Raw genomic sequence first — 20,636 nt, forward strand, 5'->3', positions numbered from 1 at the left:
TGGCTCTGGAAGTCCAGCTGAGCCTCTTCCCAGAGGCCAGGAGTTCACAACCTGCAGGGACAGCCTCAGACTCACCCCGCACATCTTCAACCACCACGTGGTCCTCTCGCTCTGCGATCTGGGAGGCCATGCCCAGCAGCAGTGCATCCACATCTTCAGCACTTTGTAGGCTTGGGTGCTTTATAGATTGCGGGTGGGGAGGAGAGGGGCGTGGATAATGGAGTCAGACGTTAGATAGCTAGGCTCCCTCCACACCATCATCCTTATCCCTGAGCCCACCCAGTCCTACTGTTTGCTCCCAAACTGGTGGGACATTCCTGCTCTGCAGGCTGATTCCCCACTCAGGGTGAGGGGTGTCCCCATCCGAAGTCAATACTGCCTGACAGAGGTCTATACAAGCACAAGGGATCTTAAAATTTTACCCTGACCTTGGGAGACTTGACAATGTGGTTGGCAAATTCACTAGAAGATCTAGGTCTTGGTCCTCTGTTACTAACCAGCTGTATGACTTTGGGCAAGTCACAGGCCCTCTCTGAACACAGTTTCCTTCCCTTAATAAAAAGGGACTTTGATGAGGGGGACACTGAGGCCTCTTTCGACTCAGCTCCACGGCTCTGATCCTATGGCTTCTTTTCTCTTCCTCCCTACTCCCTTCCCCTTAGTAAACACTTTACACAAAGTATCTTGCTTTGCTTTAAATTCACGATCAATGCTCTTCATCCATGCTGGCCTGATTTGGACGGATGGGCAATCCCCAGTAATCTCTAAGAACCCCTGCTTCCTCCCCACCACCCTCACACGTACGCAGTCACACACTGCCCGGGATGTGTGTCTAATGGGAAGTTTCCTTGGGGCAAGTGAGACTAGTTGGGGTACTCCAAGGCCTACAGGACAACCAGAGCTGTCGAAGGAGAGGGAAGACATGGGCGGCAGCAACATAGGCAGAACCATACTTGCACAGGCCCCACTGGCTCTCCCACAGCTCTGAGGTTGGGGTGGTGGGTTGACTTTTGGCCATGTCCAGCTACCTGGTCACCTCAGACTTTGTAGGGGAGATGCCTGAGGTCCTCCAGGCTGCCTCCTTAACTCCAGCCTATCCCAGCTGTCTGCTTCAGCCTTACCGCCTGCTTTCACCATGCACTCACACACACACACACACACACACACACACACGCACACACACATACGCATGCACACGCACATATCCACCACTTATGTGGCCCCCAGCTCGGACCTCACGGCTCCAGTAGCTATTGCAGACCCGGAGAGCTCTGGAGACACTTGAGTTCCGATTGATGACCACCTGGAAGTGGCAGCTGGCATTTCTGAAATGCAAAGAGCAGGGAGAGGGTGATTGAGGTAATGGGGTTATACTGTCAGGCATCAGTTCTAGTCTCTGAGGCGGTAGTCAGGGACCCCAGGCCTTTCTGAGGTGGTGTGTGGTTCGGACCTTGGTACGTTCTGGGGGATCTGACTTTTGGAAGGTCCGATCCACAACATCAGACCAAATATCTAAAATGTACTCCCTCATTAACAACATCAGACCAAATATCTAAATGTACTCATAGCTCACTCTCTCTGACTCTCTCTCAATATATGTATACACACACATATGCAAAATACATATATACACACATAATTGCATGTACAATATATGTGTACATATATACCTTTTCAAAGGATTCAAAAATTGTTCTTTTGAAACTACTTGTCTGTGAATAACTCAATTGTCTATGTCTCGTACATCATCAGGCATATCCCAGAGACTATTTCAGAGTAAATCTAATCTATGAATTGTTTTAAATTATAAAGCAACTGTAAAAAAAAAAATGGACATGCTTTGTTTCATATACACTTATTTAAATATGTGTCTTTTTTTTCTGAGACAGAGTTTCACTCTTGTTGTCCAGGTCAGAGTGCAATGGCACGATCTTGGCTTACCACAACCTCCGCCTCCCGAGTTCAAGCGATTCTTCTGCCTCAGCCTCCCAAGTAGCTGGGATTACAGGCATGCACCACCATGCCCGGCTAATTTTGTATGTGTGTGTAAATATATATATACTTTTTTTTTTTTTTTTTTTTTAGTAGAGACGAGGTTTCTGCATGTTGGTCAGGCTGGTCTCTAACTCCCAACCTCAGGTGAACCACCCGCCTCAGCCTCCCAAAGTGCTGGGATTACAGGCGTGAGCCACCGCACCCGGCCTGTGTCTTTTTCAAGTTCCCTTTTCATTATTTTGAAGCCAATATTTTCCTTCAGATTGCACACATTTTAGAACCCTCTGCCCCCAAAAGGTTGCAGGCCCTGGGCCCTGTGATTATAGCTAAAAATGTCCCCAGTGTAGTGTCAAGACATGAGGTTTAGACCAGTGGGCTTTGTGACACCCTCTGAACCTTTATTACTCTCTATTTAATGGGCGGGGGGAGGGTAATATCTACACCAGCAGCAGGAGAATGGAAGCAAAAGTGCTTAAAAACCACAGTGATGTATCTTTTACAACAATTGCTTTTCTTCCCCTCTCTATTCATCGTTCCCTTGGGGACACTTCAGACTGATAATCCTGTACAGAGAGCTCCTGAGGGCAGACTTTCTTCAGTTGACAGCCTCATCCCTCCCAGCACACAAACCTTTGAGCCCCTCCCTCACCTCATATAGACGCCAGGGGGCACCATGGTGGAGAGGAACTGCTCAGAGGCCGCCACGAACTCCGAGGAGATGCTGGGGTCCAGAAATGGCCGGTATCCTGGGGAAACAGGAGAAGAGAGGACAGAAGAATTTAGCCCTAAAATCCCCAGTGTACTCCCCACCCCACCCCACAAAACACACTCACACAAGCCCTCCCATCCTCCTTCCCCACGCCCTCACCTGTATACTCCGGGGGTGTTTTCTGCAGGAAGCTGGGCAGCCACTCATACACAGCGATGTTCTGAGGGGCAGAGAGGCGAGGGGAGGCTCGAGTTGGATGGGGCGGGGCCTGGAAGGGTCTGAGCCCAAGGACGGCTTCCAGGTGGAGATGAGGACCAAGCAGGGTCAGTCATGGGAGAAGCAACTCAAACAGGAGCGGTGTGAGGCCTGCCTCCTCAAGGAACCAGGGGATTTGGGGGAGCAGGGGGTTGGGAGGTGATTAATAATCACCAGCCAGATTGCTCCTCTGAACAGCGCGTGCCGCCCTATCATTTACTGGGGCTTCCCTAGACCTCGGCTGTTTGAGGAGGGGTTTCTGGGTGGAGGCTGTCCACAGATGGGGAGCTCCGTGGGGCAGCGGAGTCTCCCGTGGACTTGCTCGCGGAAGGGGGGACGTCGCGGGGCGCGGACGGCTGACCTGGTAGGTGGCGATGACCCTCTTGCGCGCGTGCTGGAACAGCTCCTCATCCCCCCAGTCTGGGTGCTGGCGGGCCAGCCTCTGCGCGCACAGGTTGTGATAGCGGAACCAGAGCAGGCCCAGCGCCTGCAGGAAGGGCTCCCGGTTCCCTCGCTCTGCCCCGAAGGCTGCATCCGACGTGGGGGCGCAGGGGAAGAGATGAGCAGTAGCGTGATCGGGGGAGCCCACACTCGCAGACCCCCAGCCGGTCCCTTCCCGCCCCCGCGGCCTCACCGTACAGCCCCCGGGGCCCGCTCTGCCCGGTGGCGGGGTCGGGCGCCGCCCACATGAGCAGGGGCTTCTGCGAGTCTCGGGGGAAGGCGGGGTCGGGCCCTGACGCCAACTGTCCCCCGGAGAAGCTCCGCAGCTCGTCGCTCCAGGAGTGCGAGGAGCCATAGATGGCGCTGCCGTCCAGCCAGCCCGTCACCTGGTTGGTCTGTGGGGCACGCGGTGGGTGAGATGGGGTCCAGGGGCGGCGGCGGGCCAGGAAAGGCCGGGGCCCAGCGGTTGTCCGCGGCTGGGGAGTGGGCGCCCCTGCCTGTCAGGCCCTGCCAGGTCCGCAGCCCCGGCCCCCACTGGCTGGGGTGTGGCCCCTTCCCACCGCCTTCCACGCCTCACCAGGTCTCGGGGGTTGCTGGTGCTCTGTCCGGTGTCGGGGTCCCAGCGGCTCCTCTGGAAGGGCAGCACCACGTCCCCACGCTGGTCTGGGTCGAACACGGGGTCTCCGGGTGGGATGCGGATGTTGAGGAACTCCGCGGGGCAGCCGGGCGTTTCCACGCTCACCAGGTCCGAGAGCAGGTGATAGCCTGCGGGCAATGCAGGAGGGGGTGCTAGGGCCAGCTGAGGGCCACTTTGCCTCCTACTCTAGGTATCCAGCCTCCTTCCCTCCCCTGAAGCTTCAAAAGACTCAGCAGCCCTTATGGGCAAGTCTAAGCCTTGACCTCAGGCACTCCCTCCCAGTCCTTTGTCTCTTCTGCCCTTCTGTGCCTACACCTGCTCCAAGCTGTTATCCTTGACAGTTTGGCTTTCTCCTTGGTAACTGGGAGGTGCCCTGTGAGTGTGCCTAGGCAAAGGGGCTGGCAGCACCAGCTCCAACACGCTGCAGGAACTAGGCATTCCTGATGGGCCAGCCACCAACCCTCAGTCACCGGGGTCAAGCCACCCTAGCACCCCCACTTTGACTTCCCCTCAGTCCACTCTGCCAGAATCGGAACCCTGCCCTGAGCCTGTCCTAAAAGCCATAGGGCAATGCCTAAGAACAGGGTCCCACGGAGAGTCCCTCCCAGATTATTTTCATGTTTCTATCTCTGCCACCCTCTTACCCCTACCAACAACCCAACACGGAGGGATGCCCCTTTTCCCTAACCCCACCCCTCAGATTTCTGCCTCCCCAACCACAGTTCACTTCAGCATGGATCCTCCCTCCACCTGCTTCTACCTCTACCATACTCCACTGCCTCCTCCACCTCTAACCCTCATCCCTCAGGCTGTCACTTCTCTCTCATTCTCTGACCCCTCTTCACATGCAGAGGTGTCCAGCCAACCCCACTGGCTTCCTTCCCCCAGAGGTTGAAGTTCTCACCAAAGAAGACCGCCAACACCGTGCGGTTTCGCAGGGAGGCCAGCCCTGCAGGGCCCCTGGAGATGGTGTTGCTAAGGTCTCGGGGATTGGGCAGGTGGGGTTCTCCCAAGGCCTGGTACACACCATCTGCATAGCTGGCTGGGACCAGGCGCTGCAGCCGGGAGCCTGGGGCAGGAGTGGTAAGGATAAGGATTAATCTTCAGGGGGTGTTCTAGAGCCCCTCTGTCCCAGGCTTCCCTCCATGTCATGGATCCTAAAACCTTGGAAATGGATGGCCTTTGCTGGTACTTGCCAGCTCTTGCCTCGCAGCAGCAGTACCCCCCTGGCCCTGGGGTTCTGTCCTCACTCGGCTCTCACTTACCTTTGCTGCCCCATCTGTGCTCCATGAGGTTGTTGTACCACCCATCAAATCGCTGCACCTCCCACGAAATGGGGTTCTGAGCTCCTGTGTGAGAGTGGAGGGAAGGGACAGCTGGGCAAGTCAGTGCATGAGAGGACAGGAAGGCCTGCCGGAGATGGGTGCTGTGAGCCTGGCACTTGGAGCAGCAGAAAGTGGACACTTGGAGTAGATGTGAGAGGTAGGGTACAGAGGGAAAAACCAGGGCAAAGTGTGTCCAAACTCAAGCCAGATCTTTAAGCTGCTCAGTGGGGGAGACATGGCAGGGAGCCAAAAAGTAGTGGAGCAGGGAGCAGTGTGTGCTGACAGAGGGCCTCAGAGAGGGAGAGGGGGCTGGAGGAGAGCAGTGGCGGTGGGCAGTAGGATGCAGAGGACTTTACTCCCCTCAGACTTCAGTTCCCTGAGAGGACACAACAGGATAGAATCCATCCCCAGCCCTAAGACACCACGCGGAGCAAGAGCTAGCCACACTCTATACCCGAGAAGGACATGCCATTCTGTGACCCATCCCTGGGCAGGGTCAGTGTGGTAAGGGGACTAGTCCCCTCTGGCTGAGCAGAGCCCAGGGCAGGGGTGTGGTGTTGCTACTGCTTTTTTCCCCAGTTTCTTGGGCAGGACCAGGGACTGGACTGGTGATATGGATGACTTTGCCCCTTCTCTGGGGCATCTTGTTCCCCATACAATTCCTCCTCTTGATCCTGTCGTACTCTCCAAAATGAGGGTCCAGGAGGGAGCACTCAGCTGCTGGGGAAAGAACTAAGGAATGAGGGATAGAGGGAAGATCCCGAATGGATCATGGAATCGGGGATGGGGCAGGGATCTTTCTGATCAGTAGATCAGATGGCCGGCCTGATTCTTTCCCCCAAACTAGGAGCCTATAGGCCTGGGGCTTCCTCTCTGCTCACCTCAGAGAACAGACACACACATTCGCACACTCACTCAGCAGAGAGTTAGCGGGGAACATGACTTAGGGCCTTATGCTTGAGCAAAGAACCCAGCTAAGGGTCCAAGACTTTGGGCAGGGCCACACATGTGATCTCTAAAATAAAATGAACCTGTGGCACATAAAGGAGCGAGCCTTTGCAGGACAGTACAGGGAAAGTGCCTCTTGGGGATAAGAGGTGAGAGCTGAGGGAGCCAAGGAAAGAAGAGGGCTGGAAGGAATGTGGAGGTGAGCAGCTCTGGCAAGGGAGAAGTTGTAGGGAAGGTGTCACCATCCTGTTACCTCCAGCCAGGACAGATCCTTCTACAGGTTTTCTCTGCTTTCTGCTTTTGCATCTCCCATCCCCAGTGATCAGAGACTTGATCTTTTAAATTTAACTTGTGGCACTGTAAGCCCACTTCCCTCCACAGAGATCCGGACTACAGAGAGCAGCCTCAGATTCTAGCAAGAAACTGTCCACTGAAGGCAGCAACATGAAACTCTTGTGGAAGACATTGCTTTTGTTTCTGATCATAATGTTTAAAAATATTGATGACCTCCTTTCAGCTTTGGGTCCAATCTGATCCCAAGATCCTTTACTGTCTTATGTGTCTAATCAATCTTTTCCTATTTTGAGTCAGAGGCCTTCACTTTATGGAAAACAAGAGAAGGCAGAGGAGAGAGAAAGGGCCCCCAAACTGTAAGAATGAAATAGGAAATGCTGACAGCAGCTGAAGGCTCCCTAAGTCTGTGTATTTGGGGATAATTTTCATTCCATTATCCATCCATTTCTTCAACAGCTAGAAATGTGCAACTCTCACTTGCAGGGCACTGTGTCAGCTAGAGATTAAGGATATAGATGAATATCACACAGATCTTGTCCTTGGGGAGCCCAGGGGATGCTGGGTTCCTCTGCTCCTAACCATGCTTCTCCTCCAATCTGTACTCACCCACAGGGGTCCATGCCCCAACCAGAAGTGTCCATGCTAGAGCCAGGCAGAAGACCATGATGAAAATAATAGGGGCTCAGGGATTAGAATGTCCCAAAATGGAGACCCTAGAAAAAGGACAGAGAATGAGCCCCAGCTACTCAGAAGAATCAGGTCAAGGATTCTGTAGGCCTCTGTGAATCAAGGCCTGGGGCTGGGCCAAGGTCACAGTAGGTAGCAAAGTTCAAGGGACTCACTCTTTCCCAAAATTCTTTAATTCATTCAGCAAATACTTCATGAGCACCACTACAAACCAGCAACTGACACAGACACTGGAGATTAAATGATGAACAAAACAAACAGAAATCCCTGGTACGTACCTTCGTGGACTTATCTTCTAAGATTAGTTGGAAAACCCTGCTTTGGCCCAGCACTCCACAGAGTATGTTCCTTGTACAGAGCCCTGGTTGGGAGACTAGGCTGAGGTCTCAGTGCTGCTCCCAGTCCACTGTGGGATCTTAGATAAATCACTTCTCCAATCTGATCCTTGGTTTCCTCTTCCAGCTATGGGAGCAAATATGCCTGAACTGTTTACTTCTCAGCGTGGTTGCCAGAATCAGATGTGAGAATGAGGTTGAATTCAAAGCACAAAAAGTGACAGGTGTGCAAATGTGATATAGAGAGGGTAGGCGGGAGCTTGGCTCCTCTGGTTGGATCCAGAAGGGATGCTCTACCAGGTGCTCATGTATTTAGTGCAAGCTTCCTGCTCTCTCTCTCCACCCAGAGTCAACAGGGAAACAGAGGCAGCAGAGGACTCAGGCTGGGACTCCTGAGTGGAGCAAGGAGTACCTAAAGCCAGTGAAGACCTCCTAAAGGCAACCTGGAGATTGGGGATAGGATAGAGGAAGAAAGGAGCTCAGGGAAAGCCTCATCCCCAGCCAAACATCAGGGTTCCTGGATGGGTTGTCTAGAGGAGAGAACCCAGGGAGTGACCTCATTCCTACTCCATCTCCTGTTAAATGAAAAAACCTAGGCCCTGCCATAACTGGAAAGCTCAGTATCACCTGCTGCATTTCACAGACTCTGTCCAGGTGCTGGCCTTTTAATAGTGAGTGAAGAGCTGGGCTCTGGATGGTTGAAACTGTAAAGCTGGATATACTGAAGTAGCCACAGCGGTCCTTCCCTGATCCCAAGATATCCTTACCTCCCCCCCACCTTGGGGCCCGCCACCATGTCTTCAGGATCCTGGGCCCCAACGCTAATGTACCACTCAGCCCTTAAGGGCATGAAATGGGCTTTCAGACCAGGCTGTGTGGGGATGAGCTGAAGAAGAAGGTGGACATGCTTATTCACCACTCCTTGTGGGTGGGTTGCCCTTAATGATTTACACAACGACGGGGCAGTAACTTCTCAACAACCTTGACAGGAAGGCACAACCCCAGGACAGGGCAGTGAAGCCCCAGGCAGAGCCAGCGGCAGAACCAGAGAGAGAACACAGGCCTGCCTGTTCTTGCTCCACATGGCCGCTTTTCCAGCCTGAAGCCCTAGAGTGGTGACCCTGGTGGCCCTGAGGTGGGAGGAAGATGGTTCAAGGCCATCTTGGTCCCAAGGGAGGGCTGAGGGGGAAAGCTTGGATCCTAAAGCCCAAAGCTCCTTCCCTGGTATGTTGTGCTGGTGCCAGGAGAAGAACCCGTAGGCCCAGGCAAACTAGGCCACCCAACATTCCCAGGTCCCAAAGTACGCAGTCTCTCGAAACCTTGATTGGGCAGAGGACAGGCCCTAACAGGCCCCGTTTTAGCCTTAAGATAAGATCGGAGGCGCAAGGGGCTAGCATTCCCCTTCCTTCCATAACGTGGAGGAGCGGCGGCTCCCCCACCCACCCTGCCTTTGGAGCTCCCTCCCCTGGAGCGCCCAGGCCCGCGGGCCGGGAAAACCCTCCCGGATCTGACCTGCGGCCACGGCGTCACCGGAGCCCGGGACTGCAACTTGGCTCCGGCCTGGCTCCCAGCTGGGCCCGCAGAGCCCTCTCTCGTCCGGTGCCTCTCCAACTCTGCGCCGGGACGGGCGGGGCTGGGGGTGAGGAAGCGACGGCGCGGCCCGGCTCAGCCATGGGGCGGGGCTCAGTGAGGCGGGATGGAGGCTGGCGCCGGGGAACCCGCGGAGGTGCTTCCAGGGGACCGCAGCGCGCGAGGTGAGACGGCGAGGGCTCGCGGGGCGCAGGTAGAGACATTCCGTCGGTGCTGAAAGTCCCGCTAGTGCGGTTGTGTGGGCGGCGAAAAAAGCAAGTCCGCCTTCACAAGTCCCACGCGGCTGGGGAGAGGGTGGGAGGCGGAGAGGGTATGGGGAGGGGAGACTCTCCTCAAATCCTCTCGACACCGTCGCGTCTGGGCTCCAAGTCCAAGACCATAGATCAGCTGCCGCCCACAGACCGGGCCAGGCGTCAAAGCAAGTCACCCATCCGACCCAAACCTCTCTAAGAGCCTGGGGTCACGTGTCCCTCCGGGGATCCTCGTGAGATCTCGGGGGTCCCACCGCCCTGCGAGCCGCGCCCGCGCCCCGCCAGACCCGGAACTGCATCTCTAGGTTTGCGCTGGAGCTGCTGGGATTGCTGCGTATGGGTGGGGGGCGCACAGGAGGAGGGGGATTGGAGGGACTGCTGCGGAGCTGGCAGACCCCGGCACCACGGTCCTGGCGAACCCAGCCTGTTCTGTACTAGGCCGGGAGAGGGAGGCGGCGCCGCAGAGCCTGGGTGCAGTCTGAGAAGTTTGGGAGTGACTTGAAGAGTGACTGGAAGCACCCCAGACCCGGTTTGTCCGGTCACAGCCGGGTCCTTACGTGATTAGGAGAGGATTGGAGGTCGGACAGGAGCCCCCACTGAATGTAAGGTCGCGTGTTTGTTCACAGAACGTCGGGACCTGGTTCCCTCTTTACTCACATCCCCGGGGGCGCTTCGAGTGAGGTTCCACGGGAGAAGGTGAGAGGCGCAGGCAGCCACACACAGAGGCGAAGGTAGGGAACAGTGGTCCGGATGTGGGTGGTGGGGCATGCGGCTGCTTAGCTCTGTGCGGTCCAGGTGATTTTGGAGGGGGTCTTGAAGTGCTTGCTCCCACCCTGGCACCTAGGACTACACTTCCTGCTTTCATCCAGACCAAGTTCAGATCAAGTGGGAGTTCTTCAAAGAGAGAGTTTGGTAAGAAACTGGGGAGGCAAGGAAAACCTCTTAAGGCCGTAAGTGCCACAAAGATATACATCGAATCATCATCCCAGTTTAACTCGAGTCTAAGTAGTTTGGCTTGCATAATTCTGCACCCTTGAATTCCTTAGCCACATTCAATTCACTTTTCAGATCTTGTTCCATTTCTACACTTAACTCCTACTTTTGTGCAACAACACACATATACATTCATACACAGATACACACATACAGACCCTTTCGTTGAAGAGGAAAGTCTAGGACATCAGTTCCTGACAGGGTCCCCGTAGCTAACCACAGCTGTAAACGTTTAATGGAGTCTACTCCACTCAGAGAAAAAAGCATCACATTGCAGTAGCTGTGCATTACCAATCAGAGGTCTTGGCAACTCCAGCCATGTCACCCACTCCCCACTTGTAGAGAATTAGTGGCTCTTACTCTATGGGTTCCAGCAGATGGGGGAGGTGGGCAGGGGGGAAACTTCAAGAAGAAAGTCCTGTCAGGCTACAAGAGAGGCCACAGGACACTAGCACATAACTTTGAATGATGAAGGCTGGAGGTTGTTCTAGGCTGAGTTTTCTTAAAGATTGTAACTTTATGTTTTACTCACCCCTTATACACACATAGGAACTCCACTTCAACCTGTGGTAGGTAAGGACTGGGTAACTGTGTCTATAATAAGATTGAGCATAATGAAGTCTTCAGTACATAAAGGGAGCCCAGAAAGGGAGGATAGTTCCTCCTCCTCCCTAGGCCAGGTGAGAAAGGAGGACCCTAAAGTATGGGAAGCTCCCCCCACCCCATGAGAAAGCATCCCAATTTTGTCACACGGGCCTCTGATGAAGTAACACAGGTATCTATATTACTGAGAATGACAGGGTCTGGGTGGTTTTTGTGTCTGTGTCTCTGTTTATCTAAATTTGTAGGTGTATGTTTGACTATCTTGTGTCTGCTTATTTATAATTTATATCAATGTACACAGTGCATGCATCCTAGTCATGGTGGTGAGGTAGGGGAAGAGTGGGTCAAGTTAATATTGATATGAGATTTTCTCACATTAAAACTAATTCTACTGTCAGACGTTACTTGACAAGCCAGGAAGAAAGATGTTCCCAGGGAAACAAGCCTTGTAGGAAAAGCAGGACTGCTGGGTGTGGGGTCTTCTCATTTCACTCCCACCTCTTCATGCATAAGCCCTGTTAGCTTAATAATGAAAACCAAATTAGGGTGAGGGTCATGAAAAATTAACTTTAAATTAGGCAATGCAAATAAAAGAGGACCTAAATTTTGAAACTGAACAAGAAGAAATTCAGAAAGGCAAATTTCATTTACCAACGGTCTTTTCGCTTCTGTCATCTTTAATAAATATGACAGTTTGTATTTTTTTAAAATAGAGGTGGGGTTTCACCGTGGTCTCAATCTCCTGACCTCATGATCCACCCGCCTCAGCCTCCCAAAGTGTTGGGATTATAAGCATGAGCCACCGCTCCTGGCCTAAATATGACATTTTGGAGAATTGGAAATAAGTTAACATTGTTCTTCTATACTTAAAATACAAAAAGCCTTTTGTTAGTGTTTATTTTAAGCATATGTTAATAGAGATGAAACATTCTTGTAAATTTTTTTATAACCTCCTTTTAAAATAAATGCAGGAATAATATTTAAACCTGACCAAAATACATTATATTATCTCTTATTCACATATGTTAAAAATACTCCTTTTTGAATTCCAGCATATAACACGTGTTCTTGCTGTTAGCCTCACTTTATCTTCCTATCTTATTAGCCAACATATTTTACATTTTATAGGCCTTCCTCCTATGGACTTTTATTTAAAAATATAGTAACTTCAGTCTAAATGCCATAAATAAAGAATTCTTAGGTCAGTGAACATCTGCTTTAAAATAAATACCACTATCACATATTTTATAAAAGAATTTAATTCATGAATTCTTAGTTACTCGTTTCAGCTAAGATTGAGAGGTATGTTTCTGATTCAATTAAACATGAAAGTTTGTGTCTGGGTCTTTGTTAGTCTTGGAGACTCTAACTATTGGAAGAGGCTTTCTGAGAATTTTGAGAAATTACTAAAAGTTGACAGTCAAATCCCTTTGTGCCCAGTCCTTAGCTCTGTATTGGTGATAGTCAGTTAATACTGACTTACAAGTATAGGACAGGGCAATAAGGGAGCATAGCTCCCCCTTGTGTGCAAAATCAGAAGAAGTCACCTATGGGGAGAGGAACTCATATTTATTCATTTGATCCAGAGACTGATTAGTATACTCTACATGCAGGGGATGCAAAGATGGAAAGATTAAATCTCTGCCCTCAAGGAAATTACAGTCTAATTGGGAGACAGATGTTCAGACAATTAGAGTACAATGTAATCATTGTTATCATGAAGGCATGTTCAAAATGCAATCAGAATGTTCCAAGTGGGAACCTCTACATTGGCCCAGTGGCATCAGAGGAAACTTCACAGAGGAGGTAACACAAGCTGAGACTTGAAGGGTGAAAAGGCATTTGCCAAGAGAGTGAGCACATTCCAGGCAGAGGAAGTAGCATATCCAAAGGTACTGAAGGCTTGAAAGAGCATGTCAGATTCAGGGAGAGGCCAGTCATTCAGTATGGCTATAAATTAGGCTGGGCAAAAGATGGAGAGAATATAGGTGGGATCAGGTTATATATCACTTTATATGGGATAGGAAGAAGATGAGATTTTAGCCAGAGCAGAGAAGTGAAATGATTATATTTGCTTATTAGAAAAAAATGATTCTGGAACCAGGTAAGAGAGGATGAGCCTGGGTTAGGGCAGAGGCAGTACGGAAGGAAATGCATGGATAGTTTCAAGAAATATTTAGGAGGTAAGATGGTTCAGGTGTCTGGCTTGTTTGATTGACCAGTAGTGATGTTGCCAAACGTACAAAGACAATAGAATAAAAAACAGGGCAGAGACAATGAATTCCGTTTGAGGGGCTGTTAAATTTGAGGCATCAAAGGAACATCCAAGTGAAAATGTCCACAGGGTGATTGGCCCTTTTGAGTTTGGAGCTCAGGTAGGAGGGCTACCTGAAGACATTTGAGAACCATCAGCCATGGGAATGGATGAGATTGCCCAGGGAATCGGGAATACTGCTGAAAGAAGAGAGCCACCACAGATTCCTGGGGAGCATCAACATTTAACAGGGAGGAAAAAGAACTAGTAGAGGAGCCACAAAGAGATGGCCAAAAGCAGGAGCCCCTGGAGAACATGGTGTGATGGAAGTGCAAGGAGGTAAAGTTTGAGGAAAGGGGACATGGTCTGCAGTGTCAGATACCACAGAGAGGTCAAGAAGCATGAAAAGTGAAAACTGCCCCTTGGATTTAACACTTAATGACCTGATGGAGAAGACAGGGAGGAGGAAAAGTCAAGACTGTGATAGGTTGAAGAGATAAGGCAGTGGAAATGCCAATATACACTGTTTTTTTTTTTTTTTTTCAAAAGCCTGGCTGTGACAGGAATAGAGTAAAATAGGATGGTAGCTGGAGGGGACCAAGAAGATCAAGGGAGAAGGTTCTTTGTGTGTTCTTAAGGTGGGAAAAATTTCAGTATACCCTTGACAGAAGGAGCCAGCAGAGAAAAAGAAGCGGGACGGTATGAAGGGAAGGGGGACAACGGATGATAAAGGTGATGGAGAAGGCAGGCATGAATGGCTAGAGCCCAGGAGGATGGATTCGCAGAATAGGAGAGAAGAGAGACGCCTATTCCTCAGGGATGGGAGACTTGAGTAGTTAAGAAAAAGCAAAAACGTTCGTGTTAAAACTGACACTCAGGGGTTAAGTTACTTGCCCAAAAGACAGGATTAGAAGTTAAAACTGTCTTTCTGTCTCTTTGACTGACACCATGCTACTCCCACAGACAGCACAAGAAGGTGGCCAGCTTAGAAGGAGAGAGGAAGGCTGGGAGCTAGAGCATACTAGGAGAATGCCCAGCATTAGAACTAAAAGGGACCTGGAGATTATAAAGTCCATTTACAGATGAAGAAACCAGGGACTCAAGAAGTTGTTGCTTACCTGTCCGATATCACAATATTAGTAAAGAACTGAAACTAGTCCCAGAATGGATTCCAGCTCAGGGTTCTCTTCAAAAAAGATTGGAGAGGCCGGGCACAGTGGTTTATGCCTGTAATTCCCCAGCACTTTGGGAGGCCGAGGAGGGTGGATTGCTTGAGGTCAGGAGTTCAAGACCAGCCTGGCCAACATGGCAAAACCTGTTTCTGCTGAAAAAAACTTAAAAATTAGCTGGGTGTGATGGCGCGCGCCTATAATCCCAGCTACTCAGGTGACTGAGGCATGAGAATTGCTTGATTCTCAGAGGCGGAGGTTGCAGTGAACCAAGATTGTGCCACTGCACTCCAGCCTGGGTGACAGAGCAAGACTCTGTCTCAAACAAACAAAAAACACCGCGAAGCTTAAGAACTTAATAAAAAATTTAAATGTACTCCGTTTTTTATTTACTTAAAAAAAGAAAGATTGGAGAAAGAGATAAATGGAGTAATGAAATGCCCCCTCCTTCCCAACTTGGGAGCTTATTTGTTTCCAGCACCATTCTTAGCACTTTATATACACAATCTCATTTCATGCTCACAATGATGCTTACAAAATAGACATTATTATCTCAAATTTTTAATAAAACTGGGTGTCTGTAGAGGTCAAGTGACTTGCAAGAGGCAGAGGCAGAATTCAAACCTTTTGGAGCTACTTGACTCCCAAGCTCATTCTTTCATTATAACATTTAATAAGACAATGTGTGGTCAGACTAAATTATGGAGCCTTCTGGGCAAACTGAAAGCCCCATACAGATCACACTGCAGGAAACGAGGAAAACTGGGATCATTGACTCTAAGATGCATTTTTTTTTTCACATTTTGACATCTCTGAAATTAGGTATACCTCACTAGCAATGGTGGCCATGGTTTAATGGGCAAGACTTTTTTCCCCCTTTATTTGTGCTAAATAGTAGTGTGTCATGCAATGCACTCTGTCTGAGATTTAACTAAACACATTAAGCTCAGGTACCATTTTCCCAATATCCTGCAGAGGAACAAATAAGAGTCAAACAAGTTCTCAGATCAGGGGACGGGCAGAGAAGACCACAGCTAGGGTTTGAGCTGAAACTTGGCCTGGGAATTTGAATCAAAGAGAAGGGCCAATATTGGTAATGTGTGGAATAGAAGGACATCTGGCCCCAGCACTGCCTGATAGAGGATAGGTGCCCCTTCAGTGCTTATTTAGGTGAACTCAGTGAAGCTCAACTGTTCCGCAGTTACCGGAACAAGAGCCAGGGTGCTTGAGAAAGCTGGACAGACCTGTGTGGGCAGTGCCAGGTCTGGAACTCAGTCCTCTGATGATGTGGCTGGATTATATACTCAGCATAGAGCTGCCTGGCCTTTGTTCCTTTGGGGACTGAGAAAGAAAGCCAATCTTTTTGTAATCTGTACTATCTTTCACCTTATGCCTTCACCTGATAGTAAATATAGCTCCTTTTATGTTCTGTGATCTATCTGTGCTAGGGGCCTGAAGGAGAGAGAAGAGAATTTTATTTCTTGAGACAGACCCAGAAGAAAGAGAGAAGCCTCAAGGGTGGTAGTAGCACTGATTTATGGAACCTGGGGGTTAGGAGAGGAGAATGGGGCAACAGAGACTGATGCAAAGACCCTCATTCTGTCATCTAAAAGATGGGGAGATGGATGGCTGAGCGGCAGTGGAATGGCAGTAATAGCAGAGTCTGATGATGCACAAAATGTGAGCTCCAGAGAAGAGGAACCTAGTGTGGCTCATTCTGTGCTGTATCTCCAGCACTAAAAACGGTGCCAGGTGCATTGAGGGCATGCAACAAATGTCTATTGTTGTTGTACAGCATCGCCTCCCCTGCACAACATCACCAAGATGGCTGCTTTGGGACACACATTCCCCTTCTATGCCGGCCCCAAGCCAACCTTCCCAATGGACGCCACTTCGGCCACCATCATCATGATCTTTCTGACTGCACTGGCCACTTTCATCGTCATCCTGCCTGGCATTCGGGGAAAGACGGTGAGAAACCCAGTCCTGGAGACCCCAGCCCAGAGAGACCTCAGCCTCAGGCTGAGGAGTCCAGAGTCTCTGACTACAAGCAGACTAAGGAAGGAGACCCCAGTGTGGAGAAAGCATCACCACCATCCCAGGCAGAGAGCCCCCCATTCATTGATTCAACAGTTTTTATTGAGCGCTGGTGCTGCATGGTGGCTCATGCCTGTAATCCCAGCACTTTGGGAGGCTGAGGTGGGAGGATTGCTTGAGCCTAGGAGTTCGAGGCCAGCCTGGGTTTATAGTATAGACCTCATCTCTTATAAAAAAAAAAAAAAAAAAAAATTAGCTGGGCATTGTGGTGTGCATCTGTAGTCCCAGATACTTGGGAGGCTGAGGTGGGAGGATCACTTGAGTGACCGCAGTGATTTGAGATCGCATCACTGCACTCCAGCCTGGGCAACAGAGTGAGATCCTGTCTCTAATAAATAAATAAATAAATAAGCACTTATGTGCCAGACACCCTGATTTCAATTGACCAAGTGATCTCAGCTTTAGAATTCCCACCCCTCCCCCAAGTCTGGAAACAGGAAGGGTAGATGTGGAAGGAGGGCACTCCTTACTTAACCCACCCACCTTGCGACTCAGAGGCTGTTCTGGCTGCTGCGGGTGGTGACCGGCTTATTCATCGGGGCTTCGATCCTGGGTGAGTGCGAAGTGCAACTGACTTGGGCAGCTGCCTCCATCCCTTCAACTCCCTCAGCAGCCTGCCTCTCCTCTCCTTGTTTCACCCACAGCGGTGGGCCCTTGCTTCAAGGTGACTTCCAGACCCTGCCCATACGCCTCTCACCATGGCCTTATCTCCTCACTCTTACCCTTGCCTGGAGAAGTGTCACCCTGGGAAACAAACTGGATGCATCTCCTCAACCTTCCTAACACTTTTATTCGGGGTGGGGAAAGGAGATCAAAATGAATGTCTGTGGGGAGAGGGCCCCAGACAGGAAGGGAGGAAATGGGAAAGGGCGGTTTGCTTTGGTTTGGTGATTAGGCAAATAGGAGAGAGAAAAGTCTCCGTGAGGCCAGGCACGGTGGCTCATGCCTGGAATCCTAGCACTTTGAGAGGCTGAGGCGGGTAGACCACCTGAGGTCAGGAGTTCAAGATCAGCCTGCCAACATGGTGAAACCCCATCTCTACTAAAAATGCAAAAATTAGCTGGGCGTGATGGCAGGCACCTGTAATCCCAGCTACTCGGGAGGCTGAGGCAGGAGAATTGCTTGAACTCGGGAGGCAGAGGTTGCAGTGAGCTGAGATCATGCCATTGCACTCCAGCCTGGGAGACAGAGCAAGACTCCATCTCAAAGAAAGTCTGTGTTGAAGCTATCTGCTTTTGCCTTACCTGGCATGGTTTAGGTTCATGCTTCCTTCCCAGCTCCCTGAGTGACTCTCCCTAGAGCAGGGAGAAAGGGAGGAAAGAGATAAACAGAATGTGGCCAAGGGAAATCCCACACGTATGGTTGGCAGACTTACCATGAGCCAGACCCTGGCTAGTTAACTGGTATCCAATTATAACCAAAACAGACGTGGACCCCTTGTAGTTCTCCTTCGGACTCTAACCTAGTAATGCCCAGACCTCTCTGAGTTCCCATATGTCCAACTCCCCAACCACAGCTGTGAATTTCAGTTCTGAGTGGTCTGTGGGCCAGGTCAGCACCAACACATCATACAAGGCCTTCAGTTCTGCGTGGATCAGCGCTGATATTGGGCTGCAGGTCGGGCTGGGTGGAGTCAACATCACGCTCACAGGTGAGGGAGGGCTCTTACCTGCTCACAGTTGCTGTCTTTGGGATCTATGTTTGGTGTGGTCCAAAGAGCTATAGGATGCCTGGCACTGGGGCTGGGAGGATATGTGAGGTGGGAGGTCAGAGGCATGGTAGGAAGGGAAGTTCAGGGCCTTGGAAGCTGCCTTCTCTCAGTTGAGACCACTTCCTGTCCCTCTGCCCAGTGTGAGTGAGTCCCTACCTAGGCCCCACTCTGGCCCTTGGGTTCTTGCTGAGCACAGCTGCCTTGTGCCCCAGGGACCCCCATGCAGCAGCTGAATGAGACCATCAATTACAATGAGGAGTTCACCTGGCGCCTGGGCGAGAACTATGCTGAGGAGTATACAAAGGCTATGGAGAAGGGGCTGCCAGACCCTGTGCTGTACCTAGCCGAGAAGTTCACTCCAAGAAGCCCATGTGGCCTGTACCGCCAGTACCACCTGGCGGGGCGCTACACCTCGGCCATGCTGTGGTGAGGATGGGAAGGGGACGGGGTGGAGGCCCTGGCAGCCTAGATTCAGGAACAGGGTTTCTCCCCATCTCTCCTCCACTCCTGTGCGTATCTCAGGTGGGGCGGCCTGGCACCAGTCACCACAGTGCTGCCTTGGGAAGTCCGTGGGAAGGAATCCCCACCTCATATCTTTGGGTCACTCGGGTCCCTGAGCCTCCACCTGGGCCCAACCAGGTTCACCAGCAGGTAGAAGTACCCGGGCCAGTCCTCACTGGGTCCTGGCTCTCCAGGGTGGCATTTCTCTGCTGGCTGCTGGCCAATGTGATGCTCTCCATGCCTGTGCTGGTATATGGTAGCTACATGCTATTGGCCACGGGCATCTTCCAGCTGTTGGCTCTGCTCTTCTTCTCCATGGCCACATCACTCACGCCGCCATGTCCCCTGCACCTGGGCGCTTCTGTGCTGCATACTCACCATGGGCCTGCCTTCTGGATCACATTGACCACAGGTAAGACCCAGCCCTAAAGACAAGCCCTGGAAGGCTCAAGCCCAGGGAGGGAGGGCCTGGGGGCATCATGTTGGTAGAGTTGAGGGTCTGCTCCTGGGGGCCAGGATGGCTTTGCCCTCTTTAAAGCCCCATCCTCTTGTATCTCTTATCTCCAGATTTTCTCTCCCCAGCGCCACTTCCCCTCCCTCCTCAGAGATGCCCACTCCCTTGTATCTTCTCTGTCTCTGTCATCCCCTAACTCTCTTCACCCAGCGGCTTCTAAAATCTTCCAACCGCCTGCCCCTCTTGCTTCCTCCAAATACCCTTCTCTGGGTCCCCATTCTTAAACCCTTCTCTGACCTGCCTTACGCAGCCCTAAATTGTCCTGCAGTCTTATTCTCCTCTCCTATCTCACTGTCTACTCCCTCATGTGCCTCCTCATGCCTCCTCCTCTGTGCCCTGCCCTTCCCCAGGGTTTTTTTCTTTTCTCTCCCTATTTTCAGAGTTCTCTCTCCCCGCCTTTCTCTCTCTCTCTCTCTCCCGGGATATAACAGAAGGAGCACTGGGCTTGGAGTCTGGAAACTCAGGACAACAGAGCTACACCAGCCACATGCCCCTCAGCCAGTCTCCTCTGTGAGCCCAAGTTGCCCTGAAGCAGGGGCTCCAGGCTTCCCTTAGAGTTGTTCTGACACTCCCAGAGGAAAACGTCCTCGGGAGGTGTTACTAGCACTGAAGTGGACAACTGTTGCCCTCATCTCCAGGATTGCTGTGTGTGCTGCTGGGCCTGGCTATGGTGGTGGCCCACAGGATGCAGCCTCACAGGCTGAAGGCTTTCTTCAACCAGAGTGTGGATGAAGACCCCATGCTGGAGTGGAGTCCTGGGGAAGGTGGACTCCTGAGCCCCCGCTACCGGTCCGTGGCCGACAGTCCTGAGCCCCAGGACATTCCCCTATCAGAGGCTTCCTCCACCAAGGCATACTGTAAGGAGGCACACCCCGAAGATCCTGACTGTGCTCTATAACATTCCTCCCCGTGGAGGCCACCTGGACTTCCAGTCTGGCTCCAAACCTCATTGGAGCCCCATAAAACCAGCGGAACTGCCCTCAGCATGGCTGGTACCAGACCCCCAGCACCAATCTACAGACGGAGTAGAAAAAGGAGGCTCTACATACTGATGTTAAAAAACAAAACGAAAAAGCCCTAAGGGGCTGAAGAGATGCTGGGCCTGTCCATAAACCTTGTTGCCATGATAAGGCCAAGCAGGGGCTATCTCGTCTCTGCACAGCAACCCAGCCTTTCCGTGATGCCTTGCCTCTTCAAGATGCTATTCACTGAAACCTAACTTCACCCCCATAACACCGGCAGGGTGGGGATTACGGTTACATATGATTCTCCTATGCTTTCCTCTCATCCCTCGGCACCTCTTGTTTTCCTTTTTCCTGGGTTCCTT

At 51.3% G+C, this 20,636-nt stretch overlaps 2 protein-coding genes across 4 annotated transcripts in view; one reads left to right on the forward strand and one right to left on the reverse strand.

Annotated features, from left to right (window-relative positions):
• DUOX1 (dual oxidase 1) overlaps window positions 1-9,243 on the reverse strand; it is a 36,229-nt gene extending 26,986 nt beyond the window's left edge. Inside the window, exons 1-12 of one of the 2 annotated variants that reach the window (XM_023227201.3) lie at window positions 9,139-9,243; window positions 7,570-7,753; window positions 7,211-7,317; window positions 5,303-5,386; window positions 4,942-5,106; window positions 3,978-4,165; window positions 3,594-3,795; window positions 3,321-3,487; window positions 2,864-2,924; window positions 2,645-2,741; window positions 1,235-1,325; window positions 76-178 (exon numbers count right to left, since the gene is read on the reverse strand). In XM_023227201.3, the coding sequence (XP_023082969.2) occupies window positions 76-178; window positions 1,235-1,325; window positions 2,645-2,741; window positions 2,864-2,924; window positions 3,321-3,487; window positions 3,594-3,795; window positions 3,978-4,165; window positions 4,942-5,106; window positions 5,303-5,386; window positions 7,211-7,268 (1,216 nt within the window). In that variant the 5' untranslated portion in view covers window positions 7,269-7,317; window positions 7,570-7,753; window positions 9,139-9,243. The remainder of the gene's footprint in view (window positions 1-75; window positions 179-1,234; window positions 1,326-2,644; window positions 2,742-2,863; window positions 2,925-3,320; window positions 3,488-3,593; window positions 3,796-3,977; window positions 4,166-4,941; window positions 5,107-5,302; window positions 5,387-7,210; window positions 7,318-7,569; window positions 7,754-9,138) is intronic. The other variant, XM_023227200.3, reaches the window with a different exon arrangement.
• Window positions 9,244-9,355: 112 nt separating this feature from the next.
• On the forward strand, window positions 9,356-20,593 carry DUOXA1 (dual oxidase maturation factor 1). Of its 2 annotated transcripts, XM_023227198.2 has the most exons (9): window positions 9,356-9,380; window positions 9,617-9,772; window positions 10,094-10,198; window positions 10,312-10,379; window positions 16,282-16,457; window positions 17,079-17,136; window positions 18,507-18,720; window positions 18,990-19,207; window positions 19,948-20,593. In XM_023227198.2, the coding sequence occupies exons 5-9, from the start codon at window positions 16,311-16,313 to the stop codon at window positions 20,205-20,207; spliced, it is 897 nt and encodes a 298-aa protein (XP_023082966.2). In that variant the 5' UTR covers window positions 9,356-9,380; window positions 9,617-9,772; window positions 10,094-10,198; window positions 10,312-10,379; window positions 16,282-16,310; the 3' UTR covers window positions 20,208-20,593. The 2 variants fall into 2 exon arrangements, with proteins under 2 accessions (XP_023082966.2, XP_023082965.2); XM_023227197.2 differs by lacking the exons at window positions 9,356-9,380; window positions 9,617-9,772; window positions 10,094-10,198; window positions 10,312-10,379 and adding an exon at window positions 18,100-18,234 and having other exon boundaries at window positions 16,288-16,457; window positions 19,948-20,240.
• Window positions 20,594-20,636: the final 43 nt, after the last annotated feature.

Source organism: Piliocolobus tephrosceles, chromosome 6, assembly GCF_002776525.5.
Source record: "Piliocolobus tephrosceles isolate RC106 chromosome 6, ASM277652v3, whole genome shotgun sequence".
Lineage (NCBI taxonomy): Eukaryota > Metazoa > Chordata > Mammalia > Primates > Cercopithecidae > Piliocolobus > Piliocolobus tephrosceles.